The 21,331-nt window shown below is 31.0% G+C and overlaps 1 protein-coding gene across 2 annotated transcripts; it reads right to left on the bottom strand.

The window, feature by feature from the left end:
- Nucleotides 1-11: 11 nt before the first annotated feature.
- Nucleotides 12-21,278, bottom strand: LOC111224899 (adenosine deaminase 2-A-like). Of its 2 annotated transcripts, none has more exons than XM_022749596.1 (10): nucleotides 21,193-21,278; nucleotides 20,452-20,787; nucleotides 19,262-19,481; nucleotides 18,959-19,169; nucleotides 18,655-18,782; nucleotides 3,048-3,138; nucleotides 2,843-2,951; nucleotides 2,605-2,762; nucleotides 2,308-2,510; nucleotides 12-628 (listed from the first exon to the last, which is right to left on the bottom strand). In XM_022749596.1, exons 2-10 carry the CDS (start codon nucleotides 20,750-20,752, stop codon nucleotides 544-546), a joined length of 1,506 nt encoding a protein of 501 aa, XP_022605317.1. In that variant the 5' UTR covers nucleotides 20,753-20,787; nucleotides 21,193-21,278; the 3' UTR covers nucleotides 12-543. The 2 variants fall into 2 exon arrangements, with proteins under 2 accessions (XP_022605317.1, XP_022605316.1); XM_022749595.1 differs by having other exon boundaries at nucleotides 20,452-20,837.
- Nucleotides 21,279-21,331: the final 53 nt, after the last annotated feature.

Here is a 21,331-nt window from a genome sequence, read left to right on the forward strand (position 1 = left end):
TGGGACAAAGATGTAGAACAACTGTGGGTCTGTGGGGTGAGTTTACATTTTTCTTTGGACAATTTGGATCCACAAGAGTCACACAGTGTAGGAACAAAGTTCTGAACTGGATCACAAAGGAGTAATAGTTTTTATTGAAGTCTTGTTTCTGCATCATATGTTTTTGACATGTAACTTTGTGACACAAATATGAATTGTGAATGAAAAATGTGATTACAGTTTTTGTAAAGGAAGGAAAAAAAAAGGTTGTGGACAACTTTGAATACTGTTGTACTTAACTAAACTCTGTTGAGATGACGAAAAGTAAAAATAGTTGAGAAGCTCCACAGTTTTCAGATATCTACCTTCCCGTGTCACAACAGAACACCCTCACTCAGGGCGTTTTACAGTTTTATCAGCCCTTCCTTTACAAAATAAACAGTAATGTCAAGAAGGCACTGGGGATTGAATTTCAATGGCCTGAATAAAGGCTGGTAATAACCTACCGGTGAGTACTAAAGCAAACATTCAAGTCAAACAGGATCCATTGTGGTTTGGCTAACATTAATTATTTGCAATGAAAGCATCCCATTTGTTCTGCCACATGATGCGGCCCGTGTCCTTCAGGTGAGCAGGAAGCGAGCTGTACCTGCAGGCAGAAGAAACTTAATTAGGCTGAACTCATCAAGCTGTGAGAGAGAGAAAATTGTATGTCTACAAACACCTAAGGCAAATACATTTAAACTCACTGACATTTAATCCAAATAAAAATGACCTGTTTTAGGGAAGTCGGGATCACTACTTCAATTGAAAAGCATGACATGTCAGTTTACATACACCTCGTTAGTTCCTTCCACGAGCTTCTCACAATAAGCCACAATAAACCAGACTTGCTGAGTAGTGTATAAAAACTTCTGACCCATTGGAATTGTGATATAGTGAATTAAAAGTGAAACAATTTGTCTCAAAACAATTGCTTGAAAAATTACTTGTGTCATGCACAAAATAGATGACCTAACATGAAATCTGCGGCGTGGTTAAAAAAAAAGAGTTTTAATGACTTCAACCTAAGTGTATGTAAACTTCTGACTTCAACTGTATGTGCTTTTATAGGAAAGCTTAATTTTAATAACTTAAACTTTATAATAATAACTTTATTTATATAGCAACTTTAAAAACAGAGTTTACAAAGTGCTTTGACAATCAAAGCCGAAGCAGAAATAGGCAAGGGGTTCAGAAGACAATATAAAAATAGAAAGCTGGACAGTGAGGCCAAACAAAAGCAATAAGTTAAATGGAGAAGACATGCAATATAAAACCTACAAATTTTCTTTTCTACAAAGCTTCTTTTTAAGGGGTTGCATTATTCTTGTGGTGCTATAACTTCAAGCTTTGAATATCTCTTGGTTGTGCTTTCAAAGACAATCCAACATCTAAATCCAGACGACCAACAGTAAGTAAATATGGACACTAGATAATGACATAATGAGATTTTCATTATAGGCTCATTTCATGAAGAATAACGAGCACTGATTATACACGGACAGTTTTCTATAGAGCTCTTGCATAAACAGTTTGCAAGTATGGCATTTGATTTGATTGGTGAAATGTGTCAAAATTAAGACAAAGTTTCTGATGTCAGAGGGGCACTGAACATTTCAGGAAGAGGGTTTTAAATGAGACCCTGCCCTTCATTACATGATATTACATTAAGTTTTTTTTTTCCAAAGTCACGTACATTTTATTTGATACACACTGGGAACAATTTTGTGATTTCAATCTCTTAAGGTCACTGTAGCATGTGGACTTAGATTACACTGAACTGACAAAAACAATAAAGGTTACCTCCTCCTTTGTGATTTGTGACCTTTTTTAAGTTTCATCATGTGGAAATCGAATCAAAGAGCTCTAACCTGTATGTGGCTCTCAGCCCCACACTGTTCATACTGAGGACGTAACTCTTTAAAAACATGGTGACGACTAAACTTTAATTTGTAAAAAGGAGCTAAATGATTTCCTAAAACAGTGCAACAGTGTGACTCAATGGTGTGTTTTTAATAGTTTTAATCAACAATGTTGTTATGGCACAGAGTTTTGGTCTTTTCGTGGGATTTGTTGACAGTAAGTGAAATATTAAATATAACCAGACTTGTCTTTTTAAAATAATGGCTGCCTGAAGGAGAAGAAACAAAATGAATGCTTAGTAAAAAGAAAATGGTGTTAACATGTTAAAAGTTAAAAACAACAGTATTCGAACCACTGTCATGCTCAAGATTGCATTAAAGGCTGAAGTAACATCAAAAACAGACATGAAAGAAATAAAATCACCTGATGGAGTTGACAGCCAGTTCTTTCAGAGTCCCCAGGTTTGCCTTCAATCCCCCGATGCCCACAAAGGCTTGATAGAAGTCGTAGGAGAGGCCTGTGGTACCAAACAGAGATGGGTCATCAGAGCTGATCACCATCGGGTGGCCCTCAGACATCAGCACAGTGGCAGGGTGGTTCCTGAGGTCTGATACCAGCTTCAGCACCTGGAGGTCAGATATGAAATACACATAGGCACTTAATGTATGAACACAGCTACACATTTTCTTTGCTGTTGTGCCAAACAATAGGTTATGTGACCTGGTTTGAGATGGGGCACAGCTCCACAGCCACGTTTCTTTTCCTAGAAAGCTCTTTGGCGAGTGGATGGTGAGCCAAAGCATAACCGTGCCCGATGCGTGTGGTGTTGAACAAAAGGGCATCAAGAATGTTTTGATCTATGTCTGTGCCTTCGTCATCTGGAATTAAAGTATATGTTTTAAAAGATTTGGAAACATGTTCCGCTTTCTAATCAGTGATAATGTATTGATCCACCCACCTGTCTCTCCTGCATGAAAGAAGTACGGTAGTGTGACACCCAGTTCAGCTGGCAGAGAAAGTGCCTCCCTGAAGTACCACAGAGTCATCCCACCGTCCTCCCTGCCAACCTGCAAACATTAATAGTAGCTTATGGATGAACAAATTATTTTCTCACAACGTGTTAATTGTCAAATAAAAGGCAAACAAGACAGATCACTTCCTACCATGTCAAATCCGGCGACAACATCTGGGAAGTCCTTCTGCAGCTGAATGGCCTGTTTGACGGCTGCTTTGACCTCAGATACACTAAGAGCCCTGAAGAGAGCAGCAACGATAATAGACAGAGAAGTGAGTGCTGTATTAAACACAAAAAGTAATGTGGCAAACATCATGACAACAGGTGCAAAAGACAGTAATACACACTGGTGAACAACAAGAGTAGATCCTCACCACCACTGACAAAAAGATAGTTAAAGGTCCCATATTGTACAAAGAGAGATTTCATGTCTTCTTTGATTATAAAGCAGGTCTAGTTTCTATATCAATACCTTGAAAGTATCAAAACACTCCGTCCATAGCCCCAGCCACGACCCAAGCCCAGCCCACCTAGAACCACCATCCAACCTTGCTGGGTTTGGTTTCTCTGAGTGTTTACTTGAAATCTGCTATATTTTTTATTTGACCACTCAGGAAACAATCAGCCAACGACCTATTGTTGCTAGATTGGTATTTTAAACCACAAATATATCTCATATCATCAAAACTTCAAATAATACACCTGAAAGGTGTAAAATATGAGACTTTTAATGGGATAACTGATTATTGTCACATTTTATGAGTAGCGGGGACACGCATTACTACTACTACTACTACTCCAGTTTGCACACATGCTTTCCTCCAGAGCCACAGGAGACATTGTACAACTGTTTTCACATGCTGAGTTGTACTAAATTGGTGGAATGCCCCTTTAATAATTCTTAATAACCCGATATCGCTCTAAATTTCCAGGAGTTAGGAAATGAAATTAGGGAAAATATATTAAATTATGATTATATATTTAATTTTCTAAAACTATGCTACAGTGACCTTTACATTTAAGCTCTGATATCATGCCACATCGTCCCCACTTTGGTTAAAATGTACGTTCATGTAATTCAAAATCGAACCACCATACTATCATTAATTGGCAAATACATACATTTACTGAAGTACTATACTTAATTAAAATTTTATGACACAAACTATTTGTTTTGCTTAGTGACCACTTTTATTTTTCGTACTTCAAGTGCATTTGGCTGAGAACACAAAAAGATTTTGACGTTTTTATTAAATTTTTTGCCTTACTATAATATGACATTTTTTTGACATTTTATGCCTAACTATACTATGACATTTTTATGACAGGTTTTGCCCCATTACACTATGAGGTTTTAATGACACACTATACTATGATGTTTTTATGACATTTTATGCCTTATTGTACTATGAAGTTTTTATGACTCACTGTACTGTGACGTTTTTATTCATTTATTCATTTTTATGACATTTTATGCCTTATTGTACTTTGACGTTTTTATGACATTTTATGCCTTACTATACTATGACGTTTTTATGACATTTTTTGCCTTAATATACTATGACTTTTTTATGATATTTTATGGCTTAATATACTATGACGTTTTTATGACATTTTATGCCTTACTATACTATGACGTTTTTATGACATTTTATGCCTTATTGTACTATGAAGTTTTTATGACTCACTATACTGTGACGTTTTTATTAGATGTTTTGCCTTACTATACAACGACATCTTTATGACATTTTATGCCTTACTATACTATGACATTTTTATGACATTTTATGCCTCACTATACTATGACGTTTTTGTGACATTTTATGCCTCACTATACTATGACGGTTTTATGCATTACTATACTATGATGTTTTTATTACATTTTTTGCATTATTGTACTATGAAGTTTTTATGACTCATTATACTGTGACGTTTTTGTGATATTTTTTGACATTCTATGCCTTATTATACTATGGGGGTTTTATGAGATTTTATCCCTCACTATCCTATGACATCTTTATGCCTTATTATACTATGATGTTTTTTTATGACTCACTATACAATGATGTTTTTATGACATTTTATGCCTTATTTTACTGTGAAGTTTTTATGACTCACTATACTGTGATGTATTTATTAGATGTTTTGCCTTACTATACAGTGATGTTTTTATGACATTTTATGCCTTACTATACTATGATGTTTTTATGACATTTTTTGCCTTACTATACTATGGCGTTTTTATTACATTTTTTGCCTTACTATACTATGACATTTTTATGGCTTACAATACTATGACGTTTTTTGACATTTTATAGCTTATTATACCATGATGTTTTTTTCCTATTATGCCTCACTATACTATGACAATTTTATGCCTTACCATACTATTAAATTTTTGTGACATATTATGCCATATTGTACTATGACTTTTTCATGCCTTACTATACTATGACATTTTTCTGACACTTTTTGCCTCACTATACTATGACTTTTTTATGCCTTACTATACTATGACGTTGTTTTGAAATTTTTTACCTTACTATACTATGATGTTTTTATGCCATACTATACTATGACATTTTTATGACATTTTTTGCCTTACTACACTATGACATTTTTTGCCTTACTACACTATGACATTTTTTATGACATTTTTATGACAATGTTTGCCTTATTGTACTATGAAGTTTTTATGACTCACTCAATGATGTTTTTATTAGATGTTTTGCCTTACTATACTATGACGTTTTTATGACATTTTTTGCCCTATTATACTATGAAGGTTTAATGACTCACTATACTATGATGTTTTTATGACATTTTTTGCCTTATTGTATTATGACATTTTTATGAAATTTTTTGCCTTATTTTATTATGACATTTTTATGACATTTTTTGCCTCATAATATTATGACGTTTTTATTACATGTTTTGCCTTAATATACTATGACGTTTGTATAAATTTTTTTGCCTTATTATACTATTACATTTTTATACTTTACTATGATGTATATGATATTTCATTCCGTACTATACTATGACTTTTTAGGATGTTTTATGCCATACTATACTATGATATTTGATGGCTTACTATATGATGACATTTTATGCCTTATCATACGATGATGTTTTTATGAAATGTAATCATTACTATTCTCTTGCATTTTCATGACACCTAAACTTTGACTTTTTTATGCCTAACTATACTGACGTTCGAAGACTCAGGTCTTTTGGAGTGCAGGGTGCATTCCTGTGGACCTTGTATGACTCTGCGGTGACATTAGCCATCTCCTATGTTGTGGTTGCTGGGGCAGCAGCATCTCCACTGCTGACAGGGGAGGGCTAAACAGAGTGATCAAGAAGGCCAGCTATCTTCTGGGATACTCCCTTGACCCAGTGGAGGTAGTGGGTAACAAGAGGATGATGGCTAAGCTGTCATCCCTGTTGGACAACATCTCCCACCCCATGCAGGACACTCACAACACTGAGCAGCCTTCAGTGACAGGCTGCTGCACCCGCAGTTGATGAAGGAAAAATATCACAGATTTTTCCTTCCCTCTGCTGTCAGACTGTACAAACACTGCACTCAGTGACCTCACACACCAAAGACTGACATTCCAACATGTGCAATAATTCTTATCACCATCTGTGCAATACAACTCATCTGCTGCTACTTTTTGTATTCTGTATCTTGTAGATTTAAATATTTAATTGTACATATTATATTTTATTATAATATCTATCTTATTTAAGTATTTTGTTTTTGTCATTTTGCAGTTTGTTTTCTTTCTTTGTAATGTCGACTTTGCTGCTGTGACACTATACATTTTCCCATTGTGGCACTAATAAAGGAATATCTTATCTCATGACATTTCATTCCTTACTATACCATGACGTTTGTATGACATTTTGTGCTTTACTACACTGTGATGTTTTTATGACATTTCATGCCCTACTATACCATGATGTTTTTATGACATTTAATGCCTTACTATACTATGTTATTTTCATTCCTTACTATACTATAATATTTTTATGACATTTTATGCCATATTGTACTATGTAATTTTTATGCCTTAATATACTATGATGTTTTTATGTCTTACTATAATATAACATTTTCATTCCTCACTATAATATGATGATTCTCTGCCATTTTTTGCCTTACTATACTATGATATTTTTATAAGATTTTATGCCTTACTATACTGTGGTTTTTTTCTGGTATTTTATGCCTTACTATACTATGACATTTTTATGCCTTATTGTACGATGACATTTTATGCCTTATTATACATAGACATTTTATGCCTAATTATATGATGATGTTTTTTTATGACACCTTATGCCTTAGTATACTATTACATTTTCATGACACTTTATACCTTCTTATACAATTACTTTTTTATGCCTTATTATACTGTGACGTACGGAGACTCAGGTCTTTTGGAGTGCAGTGTGCACTCCTGAGGACCTTGTATGATTCTGTGGTGACATCAGCAATCTTCTATGTTGTGGTCTGCTGGGACAGCAGCATCTCCACTGCTGACAGGGGAAGACTAAACAGACTGATCAAGAAGGCCAGCTATGTTCTGGGATGCCGCCTTGATCTAATGGAGGAAATGGGTGACAGGAGGATGATGGCTAAGCTGTCATCCTTGTTGGACAACATCCCCCACCCCTTGCAGGACACTCTGACAACATTGAACAGTTCTTTCACCCGCTATGTGTGAAGGAGAGATACCACAGGTTTTTCCTTCCCTCTGCTGTCAGACTATACAAACACGACACTCAGTGACCTCACACACCAAAGGCTGACAATCCAACATGTGCAAGAATTCTACTCACCATCTGTGCAATACAACTCATCTGCTGCTACTTTTTGTATTTTTTATCTTGTGAATTTAAATATTTAAGTGTACAATTATATTTTATTATATTATTTATCTTTTTTAAGTATTTGTTTTTTTTCATTTTATAGTTTGTTTTCTTTCTTTGCAATGTCAATTTTGCTACTGTGACACTGTGAATTTACCTGTTGTGGCACCAATAAAGGAGTATTTTGTCTTATCTCATGACATTTCATTCCTTACTATACTATGACATTGTTTTGAATTTTTTTTGCCTTACTATACTATGATGTTTTAATGCCTTAATATACTATGACGTTTTTTTTTACATTTTTTGCCTTACTGAACTATGACATTTTAATGATATTTTATGCCTTAATATACCATGATATTTTTGTGACATTTTTTTCCTTAATATACTATCAAAAAAAATGTTGACATTTTTTGCCTTACTATACTGACGTTTTTAAAAAGTTTTAAGCCTTACTATACTATGACGTTGTTTTGAAATTTTTTACCTTACTATACTATGACATTTTTAAAACATATTATTACATTACATTACATTATTTGCCTTATTATATTATGAAATTTTAATGACATTATAGGCCTAACTATACTATGACGTTTTTATAACATTTTTTGCCTTACTATACTATGAGGTTTTTATGACATTTTATGCCATACTACACTATGAAATTTTTACGACTTTTTATGCCTTACTATACTATGATGTTTTTATAAAATTTTTTGCCTCATTATATTATGAAATTTTTATGACATTTTATGCCTTACTATACGATGACATTTTTACGGCTTTTTATGCCTTACTATACTATGATGTTTTTATAAAATTTTTTGCCTCATTATATTATGAAATTTTTATGACATTTTATGCCTTACTATACGATGACATTTTTACGGCTTTTTATGCCTTACTATACTATGATGTTTTTATAAAATTTTTTGCCTCATTATATTATGAAATTTTTATGACATTTTATGCCTTACTATACGATGACATTTTTACGGCTTTTTATGCCTTACTATACTATGATGTTTTTATAAAATTTTTTGCCTCATTATATTATGAAATTTTTATGACATTTTATGCCTTACTATACGATGACATTTTTACGGCTTTTTATGCCTTACTATACTATGATGTTTTTATAAAATTTTTTGCCTCATTATATTATGAAATTTTTATGACATTTTATGCCTTACTATACGATGACATTTTTACGGCTTTTTATGCCTTACTATACTATGATGTTTTTATAAAATTTTTTGCCTCATTATATTATGAAATTTTTATGACATTTTATGCCTTACTATACGATGACATTTTTACGGCTTTTTATGCCTTACTATACTATGATGTTTTTATAAAATTTTTTGCCTCATTATATTATGAAATTTTTATGACATTTTATGCCTTACTATACGATGACATTTTTACGGCTTTTTATGCCTTACTATACTATGATGTTTTTATAAAATTTTTTGCCTCATTATATTATGAAATTTTTATGACATTTTATGCCTTACTATACGATGACATTTTTACGGCTTTTTATGCCTTACTATACTATGATGTTTTTATAAAATTTTTTGCCTCATTATATTATGAAATTTTTATGACATTTTATGCCTTACTATACGATGACATTTTTACGGCTTTTTATGCCTTACTATACTATGATGTTTTTATAAAATTTTTTGCCTCATTATATTATGAAATTTTTATGACATTTTATGCCTTACTATACGATGACATTTTTACGGCTTTTTATGCCTTACTATACTATGATGTTTTTATAAAATTTTTTGCCTCATTATATTATGAAATTTTTATGACATTTTATGCCTTACTATACGATGACATTTTTACGGCTTTTTATGCCTTACTATACTATGATGTTTTTATAAAATTTTTTGCCTCATTATATTATGAAATTTTTATGACATTTTATGCCTTACTATACGATGACATTTTTACGGCTTTTTATGCCTTACTATACTATGATGTTTTTATAAAATTTTTTGCCTCATTATATTATGAAATTTTTATGACATTTTATGCCTTACTATACGATGACATTTTTACGGCTTTTTATGCCTTACTATACTATGATGTTTTTATAAAATTTTTTGCCTCATTATATTATGAAATTTTTATGACATTTTATGCCTTACTATACGATGACATTTTTACGGCTTTTTATGCCTTACTATACTATGATGTTTTTATAAAATTTTTTGCCTCATTATATTATGAAATTTTTATGACATTTTATGCCTTACTATACGATGACATTTTTACGGCTTTTTATGCCTTACTATACTATGATGTTTTTATAAAATTTTTTGCCTCATTATATTATGAAATTTTTATGACATTTTATGCCTTACTATACGATGACATTTTTACGGCTTTTTATGCCTTACTATACTATGATGTTTTTATAAAATTTTTTGCCTCATTATATTATGAAATTTTTATGACATTTTATGCCTTACTATACGATGACATTTTTACGGCTTTTTATGCCTTACTATACTATGATGTTTTTATAAAATTTTTTGCCTCATTATATTATGAAATTTTTATGACATTTTATGCCTTACTATACGATGACATTTTTACGGCTTTTTATGCCTTACTATACTATGATGTTTTTATAAAATTTTTTGCCTCATTATATTATGAAATTTTTATGACATTTTATGCCTTACTATACGATGACATTTTTACGGCTTTTTATGCCTTACTATACTATGATGTTTTTATAAAATTTTTTGCCTCATTATATTATGAAATTTTTATGACATTTTATGCCTTACTATACGATGACATTTTTACGGCTTTTTATGCCTTACTATACTATGATGTTTTTATAAAATTTTTTGCCTCATTATATTATGAAATTTTTATGACATTTTATGCCTTACTATACGATGACATTTTTACGGCTTTTTATGCCTTACTATACTATGATGTTTTTATAAAATTTTTTGCCTCATTATATTATGAAATTTTTATGACATTTTATGCCTTACTATACGATGACATTTTTACGGCTTTTTATGCCTTACTATACTATGATGTTTTTATAAAATTTTTTGCCTCATTATATTATGAAATTTTTATGACATTTTATGCCTTACTATACGATGACATTTTTACGGCTTTTTATGCCTTACTATACTATGATGTTTTTATAAAATTTTTTGCCTCATTATATTATGAAATTTTTATGACATTTTATGCCTTACTATACGATGACATTTTTACGGCTTTTTATGCCTTACTATACTATGATGTTTTTATAAAATTTTTTGCCTCATTATATTATGAAATTTTTATGACATTTTATGCCTTACTATACGATGACATTTTTACGGCTTTTTATGCCTTACTATACTATGATGTTTTTATAAAATTTTTTGCCTCATTATATTATGAAATTTTTATGACATTTTATGCCTTACTATACGATGACATTTTTACGGCTTTTTATGCCTTACTATACTATGATGTTTTTATAAAATTTTTTGCCTCATTATATTATGAAATTTTTATGACATTTTATGCCTTACTATACGATGACATTTTTACGGCTTTTTATGCCTTACTATACTATGATGTTTTTATAAAATTTTTTGCCTCATTATATTATGAAATTTTTATGACATTTTATGCCTTACTATACGATGACATTTTTACGGCTTTTTATGCCTTACTATACTATGATGTTTTTATAAAATTTTTTGCCTCATTATATTATGAAATTTTTATGACATTTTATGCCTTACTATACGATGACATTTTTACGGCTTTTTATGCCTTACTATACTATGATGTTTTTATAAAATTTTTTGCCTCATTATATTATGAAATTTTTATGACATTTTATGCCTTACTATACGATGACATTTTTACGGCTTTTTATGCCTTACTATACTATGATGTTTTTATAAAATTTTTTGCCTCATTATATTATGAAATTTTTATGACATTTTATGCCTTACTATACGATGACATTTTTACGGCTTTTTATGCCTTACTATACTATGATGTTTTTATAAAATTTTTTGCCTCATTATATTATGAAATTTTTATGACATTTTATGCCTTACTATACGATGACATTTTTACGGCTTTTTATGCCTTACTATACTATGATGTTTTTATAAAATTTTTTGCCTCATTATATTATGAAATTTTTATGACATTTTATGCCTTACTATACGATGACATTTTTACGGCTTTTTATGCCTTACTATACTATGATGTTTTTATAAAATTTTTTGCCTCATTATATTATGAAATTTTTATGACATTTTATGCCTTACTATACGATGACATTTTTACGGCTTTTTATGCCTTACTATACTATGATGTTTTTATAAAATTTTTTGCCTCATTATATTATGAAATTTTTATGACATTTTATGCCTTACTATACGATGACATTTTTACGGCTTTTTATGCCTTACTATACTATGATGTTTTTATAAAATTTTTTGCCTCATTATATTATGAAATTTTTATGACATTTTATGCCTTACTATACGATGACATTTTTACGGCTTTTTATGCCTTACTATACTATGATGTTTTTATAAAATTTTTTGCCTCATTATATTATGAAATTTTTATGACATTTTATGCCTTACTATACGATGACATTTTTACGGCTTTTTATGCCTTACTATACTATGATGTTTTTATAAAATTTTTTGCCTCATTATATTATGAAATTTTTATGACATTTTATGCCTTACTATACGATGACATTTTTACGGCTTTTTATGCCTTACTATACTATGATGTTTTTATAAAATTTTTTGCCTCATTATATTATGAAATTTTTATGACATTTTATGCCTTACTATACGATGACATTTTTACGGCTTTTTATGCCTTACTATACTATGATGTTTTTATAAAATTTTTTGCCTCATTATATTATGAAATTTTTATGACATTTTATGCCTTACTATACGATGACATTTTTACGGCTTTTTATGCCTTACTATACTATGACGTTTTTATGACTTTTTATGCCTTACTATACTATGATGTTTTTATAAAATTTTTTGCCTCATTATATTATGAAATTTTTATGACATTTTATGCCTTACTATACTATGACGTTGTTTTGAAATTTTTTACCTTACTATACTATGACATTTTTAAAACATTTTATTACATTACATTACATTATTTGCCTTATTATATTATGAAATTTTAATGACATTATAGGCCTAACTATACTATGACGTTTTTATAACATTTTTTGCCTTACGATACTGTGACGTTTTTATGACATTTTAGGCCATACTATACTATGACAATTTTACGACTTTTTATGCCTTACTATACTATGACGTTTTTATAACATTTTTTGCCTTATTATATTATGAAATTTTAATGACATTATAGGCCTAACTATACTATGACGTTTTTATAACATTTTTTGCCTTACGATACTGTGACGTTTTTATGACATTTTAGGCCATACTATACTATGACAATTTTACGACTTTTTATGCCTTACTATACTATGACGTTTTTATGACATTTTATGCCTTACTATACTATGACATTTTTACGACTTTTTATGCCTTACTATACTATTTATTTTTTTATGACATTTTATGCCTTACTATACTATGACATTTTATGCCTAACTATACTATGACGTTTTTCTGACATTTTTTTGCCTTATTATATTATGACATTTTTCTGACATTTTTTGCCTTACTATACCTGCCTTTTTTGTGCCTTACTATACTATGACATTTTTACGACTTTTTATGCCTCACTATACTATGATGTTTTTATGACATTTTATGTCTTCCTATACTATGACATTTTTATGACTTTTTATGCCTTACTATACTATGACGTTTTTATGACATTTTATGCCATACTATACTATGACATTTTTACGACTTTTTATGCCTCACTATACTATGATGTTTTTATAACATTTTTTGCCTTACTATACTATGACGTTTTTATAACATTTTTTGCCTTACGATACTATGACGTTTTTATGACATTTTATGCCATACTATACTATGACATTTTTACGACTTTTTATGCCTTACTATACTATGACGTTTTTATAACATTTTTTGCCTTACTATACTATGACGTTTTTACGACATTTTATGTCTTACTATACTATGACATTTTTACGACTTTTTATGCCTTACTATACTATGGCTTTTTATGACATTTTATGCCATACTATACTATGACATTTTTACGACATTTTATGCCTGACTATACTATGACGTTTTTATAACATTTTTTGCCTTACTATACTTTGACGTTTTTATAACATTTTTTGCCTCATTATATTATGACATTTTTATGACATTTTATGCCTTACTATACTATGACATTTTTACGGCTTTTTATGCCTTACTATACTATGACGTTTTTATGACATTTTATGCCATACAATACTATGACATTTTTTTCATATTTTATGCCTTACTATACTATGATGTTTTTATAACATTTTTTGCCTTACTATACTATGACATTTTTATGACATTTTATGTCTTACGATACTATGACGTTTTTATGACATTTTATGCCTTACTATACTATGAAAATTTTATGACTTTTTATGCCTTACTATACTATGATGTTTTTATAAAATTTTTTGCCTCANTGACATTTGTCTGACACTTTTTGCCGTACTATACTATGACATTTTTACAACTTTTTATGCCTGACTATACGATGACTTTTTTATGACATTTTATGCCTTACTATACTATGACATTTTTCTGACACTTTTTGCCGTACTATACTATGACATTTTTACAACTTTTTATGCCTGACTATACGATGACTTTTTTATGACATTTTATGCCTTATTATACTATGACTTTTTTATGCCTAACTATACTATGACGGTTTTATAACATTTTTTGCCTTACTACACTATGACGTTTTTATGACATTTTATGTCTTACTATACTATGACATTTTTACGACTTTTTATGCCTTACTATACTATGACGTTTTTCTGACACATTTTGCCTTACTATACTATGACATTTTTACGGCTTTTTATGCCTTACTATACTATTTATTTTTTTATGACATTTTATGCCTTACTATACTATGACATTTTATGCCTAACTATACTATGACGTTTTTCTGACATTTTTTTGCCTTATTATATTATGACATTTTTCTGACATTTTTTGCCTTACTATACCTGCCTTTTTTGTGCCTTACTATACTATGACATTTTTACGACTTTTTATGCCTCACTATACTATGATGTTTTTATGACATTTTATGTCTTCCTATACTATGACATTTTTACGACTTTTTATGCCTTACTATACTATGACGTTTTTATGACATTTTATGCCTTACTATACTATGACATTTTTACGACTTTTTATGCCTCACTATACTATGACGTTTTTATAACATTTTTTGCCTTACTATACTATGATGTTTTTACGACATTTTATGTCTTACTATACTATGATGTTTTTATAACATTTTTTGCCTCATTATATTATGACATTTTTATGACATTTTATGCCTTACTATACTATGACATTTTTACGACTTTTTATGCCTCACTATACTATGACGTTTTTATAACATTTTTTGCCATACTATACTATGGTATTTTTACGACTTTTTTTGCCTCAGTATACTATGACGTTTTTATAACATTTTTTGCCTTACTATACTATGACATTTTTATGACATTTTATGTCTTACTATACTCTGACATTTTTACGACTTTTTATGCCTTACTATACTATGACGTTTTTATGACATTTTATGCCATACTATACCATGACATTTTTTTCATATTTTATGCCTTACTATACTATGACATTTTTCTGACACTTTTTGCTGTACTATACTATGACATTTTCACAACTTTTTATGCCTTACTATACGATGACATTTTTATGACATTTTATGCCTTACTATACTATGACTTTTTTATGCCTAACTATACTATGACGTTTTTCTGACATTCTTTGCCTTATTATATTATGAAATTTTTATGACATTTTATGCCATACTATACTATGACATTTTTACGACTTTTTATGCCTTACTATACTATGACGTTTTTATGACATTTTATGCCATACAATACTATGACATTTTTTTCATATTTTATGCCTTACTATACTATGATGTTTTTCTGACATTCTTTGCCTTATTATATTTTGACATTTTTACGACTTTTTATGCCTTATTATATTATGATGTTTTTATGACATTTTATGCCATACTATATTATGACATTTTTACGACTTTTTATGCCTTACTATACTGTGACGTTTTAATGACATTTTTTGCCTTCTTATATTATGACATTTTGATGACATTTATGCCTTACTATACTATGACATTTTTATGACATTTTATTCCATACTATACTATGACATTTTTTTCACATTTTTTGCCTTACTATACTATGACGTTTTTCTGACATTCTTTGCCTTATTATATTATGACATTTTAATGACATTTTTTGCCTTACTATATTATGACATTTTTACGACTTTTTATGCCTTACTATACTATGACGTTTTTATGACATTTCATGCCATACTATACTATGACATTTTTTTCATATTTTTTGCCTTACTATACTATGATGTTTTTCTGACATTCTTTGCCTTATTATATTATGACATTTTGATGACGTTCATGCCTTACTATACTATGACGTTTTTATGACATTTTATGCTTAAAAATAATATGAAGTTTTTATTATGTTTTTTGCCTTACGATACTATGACGTTTTTATGACATTTTATGCCATACTATACTATGACATTTTTTCACATTTTTTGCCTTACTATACTATGACGTTTTTCTGACATTCTTTGCCTTATTATATTATGACATTTTTATGACATTTTTTGCCTTACTATATTTTGACATTTTTGCGACTTTTTATGCCTTACTATACTGTGACGTTTTTATGACTTTTTATGCCATACTATACTATGACATTTTTTTCACATTTTTTGCCTTACTATACTATGACCTTTTTATGCCTTACTATACAATGACATTTTTATGACATTTTATGCCTTACTATACTATGATGTTTTTATAACATTTTTTGCCTTACTACACTATCACGTTTTTATGCCTTCCTATTCTATGAAATTTTTTTTTTTACATTTTTTGCCTTACTATACCATGATGTGTTTATGCCTTACTATACTAGTATAGTTTTTATAAAATTTTTTGCCTAATTGTACTTTGAAGTTCATATGACTCAATATACAATGACGTTTTTATGACATTTTATGCCATACTATACTATGACATTTTATTTTACATTTTATGCCCTACTATACTATGACGTTTTTATGCCTTACTATATTATGACGTGTTTATGACATTTTGCCTTATTATACTATGACGTTTTTATGACATTTGAAGCCATGCTACACTATGACATTTTTATGACATTTTATGCCTTACTATACTATGATATTTTTATAACATTTTTTGCCTTACTATACTATGACATTTTTATGGCTTACAATACTATGACATTTCCACAACGTTTTATGCCTTATTATACTATTACATTTTTATGCCATACTGTACTATGAATTTTTTTATGCCTTACTATACTATGACGTTTTTATAACATTCTTTGGTTTCCTACACTATGACGTTTTTATGCCTCACTATACTATGACATTTTTTAAATATTTTTTGCCTTACTATACAATTACATTTTTATGACATTTTATGCCTCACTATACTATGATGTTTTTATAACATTTTTTGCCTTACTATACTATGATGTTCTTTGCCTTACTATACTATGACGTTTTTTAAATATTTTTTTCCCAACTATACTATGACATGTTTATACCTTACTATACTATGAGGTTTTTATAATTTTTTTTGCCTTATTGTACTTTGAAGTTTTTACTACTTTACTATGATATTTTTTTGACATTTTATGCCGTACTATACTATGACATTTTTATGACATTTTATGCGTTACTATATTATGACGTGTTTATGACAATTTTTGCCTTACTTTATTATGACATTTTAATGGCTTACAATACTATTACATTTTTTTGACATTTTTAGCCTTACTATACTATGACATCTTTATGTCTTAGTATACTATGACATTTTTATGATATTTTATGCCTTAACATACCATGATATTTTCATGACATTTTTGCCTCAGTATACTATAAAAAAATGTTGACATTTTTTGCCTTACTATACTATGATGTTTTTACAACATTTTATGCCTTACTATACTATGACGTTGTTTTGAAATTTTTTACCTTACTATACTATGACGTTTTTATGCCTTACTATACTATGACGTTTTTATGACATTATTTGCCTTATTATATTATGATATTTTTATGACATTTTAGGCCTAACTATACTATGATATTTTTACAACATTTTTTGCCTTCCTATACTATGACATTTTTATGATATTTTATGCCTTAGTATATTATGATGTTTTTATGACATTTTTTGCCTTACTATGCTATGTCATTTTTATGACATTTTAATGCAATACTGCACAATGACGTGTTTATGCTTTACTATACTATTACATTTTTAAAACATTTCATGCCTTACTACACTATGACCTCTTTATGCCTTATTATATTATGAGGCTTTTGTGATTTTTATGCTTTACTATACTATGTCCTTTTTTTGAGATTTTATAGTTTACTGTACTTTGACGTTTTTATGCCTCAGTTTACTATGATTTATCACATATATGACATCTATCTCCCTATATCAAGATTGATGTTTTTGGGTGGGTTGTTGCATCCCTATCAATTTTGAGACCAAACCTACACTCTTGTTCTTACCTGTTGACAGAAATTATGATGCGTGTCCCGAGAAAGTCTGGATGATCTGTTATAAATTTCTTTGTAACTTCTTGAAATGTTTTCAGAGTCCAGACCTTATCATGAATGGTTCCATCAAGCTCATATGTCTGCAACATAGTAAAGATTTGCTTAGATTTGAAAACATTATATATTTTTGATTTACCGTCACAGTCCACAATGCAGAAATGTCAGCTCTACTGCCACTACTGATTCTCCTACTGTCATTCTTTAAGAGGGGCTGGAGCTGTGGCGATCAGGTGTGAACAAACAAGCAAACACAAACCCTTGAGAGGCCACTCCGCAGTTCCAGATACATGATGTTGTCTTGGTGAAGCTCCTCCAGGCCCTTGTAGAAGTAGTCCCTCAGGACAGGAGCGTGGGTGATTAGCCCTGCAGCTGCAATGAAGGCTTTCTCAAACTTCTCCCACACAACATCTTGGTTTGGGTACTCACCATCTGGATCCTCAGTGAACAGAGTGAGGTGCTGCATTAAACTGAAAAAGACCCCAAACACCAAGTATTGGGTTAAAATCTCCTGTTACCTCATGACCTGGAATGTGTGAGAGAAGGTGATATCTTATTCAACCTGTTATCAAAGCCTGCAGGGTCTCCTATTTTGGCTCTAAGAGTCTGAAGCAGCTGCCAGTAGAAGCAGTCCCATCGTGGGAACGGCTGGCGGTCGGAGAACAGGAAGCGGACCGAGTTGTCCCACGTGAAGCAGATGTAGCAGTGAGGCCTGTAGGTGACGTTTTTCACCAGCCACTCAACGCTGACCAGAGACGAGCTGTGGATGTGGAGCGCTGCACCTACCAACAAGACGGCAACATAACGTCAAACACAGACCTGATGAACTACATACTGGTTACTGAGTGCTGTGACCATTGATGGATTATGAGACATCAATGGTCTTTTCATCAGTGAGTCTTTTTGCATCTATTCAAGGTCATTTTGTGTCCTTATAGTCTTTTTTGCATAACTTTCTGGTTATTTTGTGCCTCTTTATAGTCAATTTCTTTCTTTTTGTAGTCAATTTGTGGCTTTGTAGTTGTTTTGTGTCTTTGTAGTTGTTTTGCGTGTCTTTTTAGTCATTATACATTTCATTGTTGTTATTTTGCATCCATTTTTGTCCTTGTTTTGCACTTCTGTAGTCCTTTTGTGTCTCTTTTTAATCCTTTTGTAGGTCCTAACCCTAACCCTAACCCTAATCCTTCCCTTTGTAGTTTTGTAGCTTTCAGGGACATTTAACGGGTGAATCAGAACTCTCAGGTGCTGCTGTTGGTTAAAAAATGCACTTGAACTTCATTAAAAAACCTCTGCACAGATTCTACAAAATTCTACAGCAAAATATACACTTAATCATGTGAAACCATTAAATCCCCTATTTTCTTGTTCATCCCCTTTTTTAAATTATTCACAAAACTGCCCTCAGGAAGATGCTATAGAGCCGCAATAACAAGCAAGAACATTTACAGAAATAACTTTGTTGAACTCGTAAGCATCATTCACACTGAAATTATGTCCGTTATTGTTGTCTGTGTTGTACTAATTTTATTATTGTATTTATTGTTTGAGAGCTACAATCATTGTCCACATTTGTGGATGAAGATGAAGATTATTATCATATTATTATTATTATAAAGAAAGCCTGAGATGCAAGTTCTATTTTCTAAAAGCAAATTTAAAATTTGTTGTTTTAAAACTGCAGCTGTAATATAACAGAAACAAATACTGGATTGGATTTGGTTTTTAGACCTGCATCCATGGCTGTGACATCACCTTTAGGCATCTTCTGCAGCAGTTTGAAGATCGAACTCTTCTGAATGAGAGGCTTTGCCTTGAAGAAGTGGATAGCAGGTGGGAACTGGGCAGCAGACATCTCTTGCTCCTTCAGCCGATGGAGGTAAGAATCCAGCTTCTGCTCGGCTGCTGTCAGCGCCACTCGGCCTCCGGTCTGTCTGGACGCCTCCTGGCGCATCAGCAGGTCCCTCTGAGAAGGGTCTGGCATCCCATCAGTCACCCTCACAATCCACAGAAGCGGCACATAAGTGACCACAGCCTTGCAGATTGAGATCACCATGTCCTTGTGTGCCACCAGAGGGTGCTGTACTCCTCCTAGAACATGATCACACCCTCCACAGTGAGCAGGGTTGTTGGATTTGGTGCTGTAAAAATTTTTTAAAGAAATCCTCTGTGAGAACCATAAACCCTTGACATTAAAGTCACTCTGCATCGCAAGAGAGATCATGTAGTTTTTGTGGTGTAGCCTGTTAATAACTTTGACAAACTTGTTTTAAGGTAATCAACATGATAACACGCTGCTCAGCTTGCATTACGGTGCTGACAGAGTCCATTCACTAGATGACCATGACTGCTTCACTTCCTAAATCAGATGAGCCCGAGAAAGGAGTGGAGGAAAAGTGACTAACTATGAACTATGAACTATGAACTATGAACATTAATAGTAACTTTAACAACTTACAGCCAAATCTAGAAACTTTAAATCATGAAAAAACTCACAAGTAAGAAGGAGCTCTCTCTGTGTGTCAGGCTCAGCCGTTTCCCAAAATGCTCTGCTTGTTTTCCCCAAGAAACTCCGCTATCAGACTAGCATGTCAGCAAAATGCTCTGAGCAACTGGATAATTGGGGCATTTTTGT

The sequence above is a fragment of the Seriola dumerili genome, unplaced genomic scaffold (genome assembly GCF_002260705.1).
Source record: "Seriola dumerili isolate Sdu_G_001 unplaced genomic scaffold, Sdu_1.0 BDQW01000138.1, whole genome shotgun sequence".
Classification (NCBI taxonomy): Eukaryota; Metazoa; Chordata; class Actinopteri; order Carangiformes; family Carangidae; genus Seriola; species Seriola dumerili.

What these genes read in the sequence shown, in the direction of transcription:
- LOC111224899 (XM_022749596.1), bottom strand. Translation starts at nt 20,752, where the DNA reads ATGGTGATCTCAATCTGCAAGGCTGTGGTCACTTATGTGCCGCTTCTG. An exon ending in CTTTCATGCAGGAGAGACAG is followed by an intron (nt 2,763 to 2,842) that starts GTGGGTGGATCA and finishes CTTTAATTCCAG; the next exon opens with ATGACGAAGGCACAGACATA. An exon ending in CTGGCTGTCAACTCCATCAG is followed by an intron (nt 629 to 2,307) that starts GTGATTTTATTT and finishes TTCTGCCTGCAG; the next exon opens with GTACAGCTCGCTTCCTGCTC.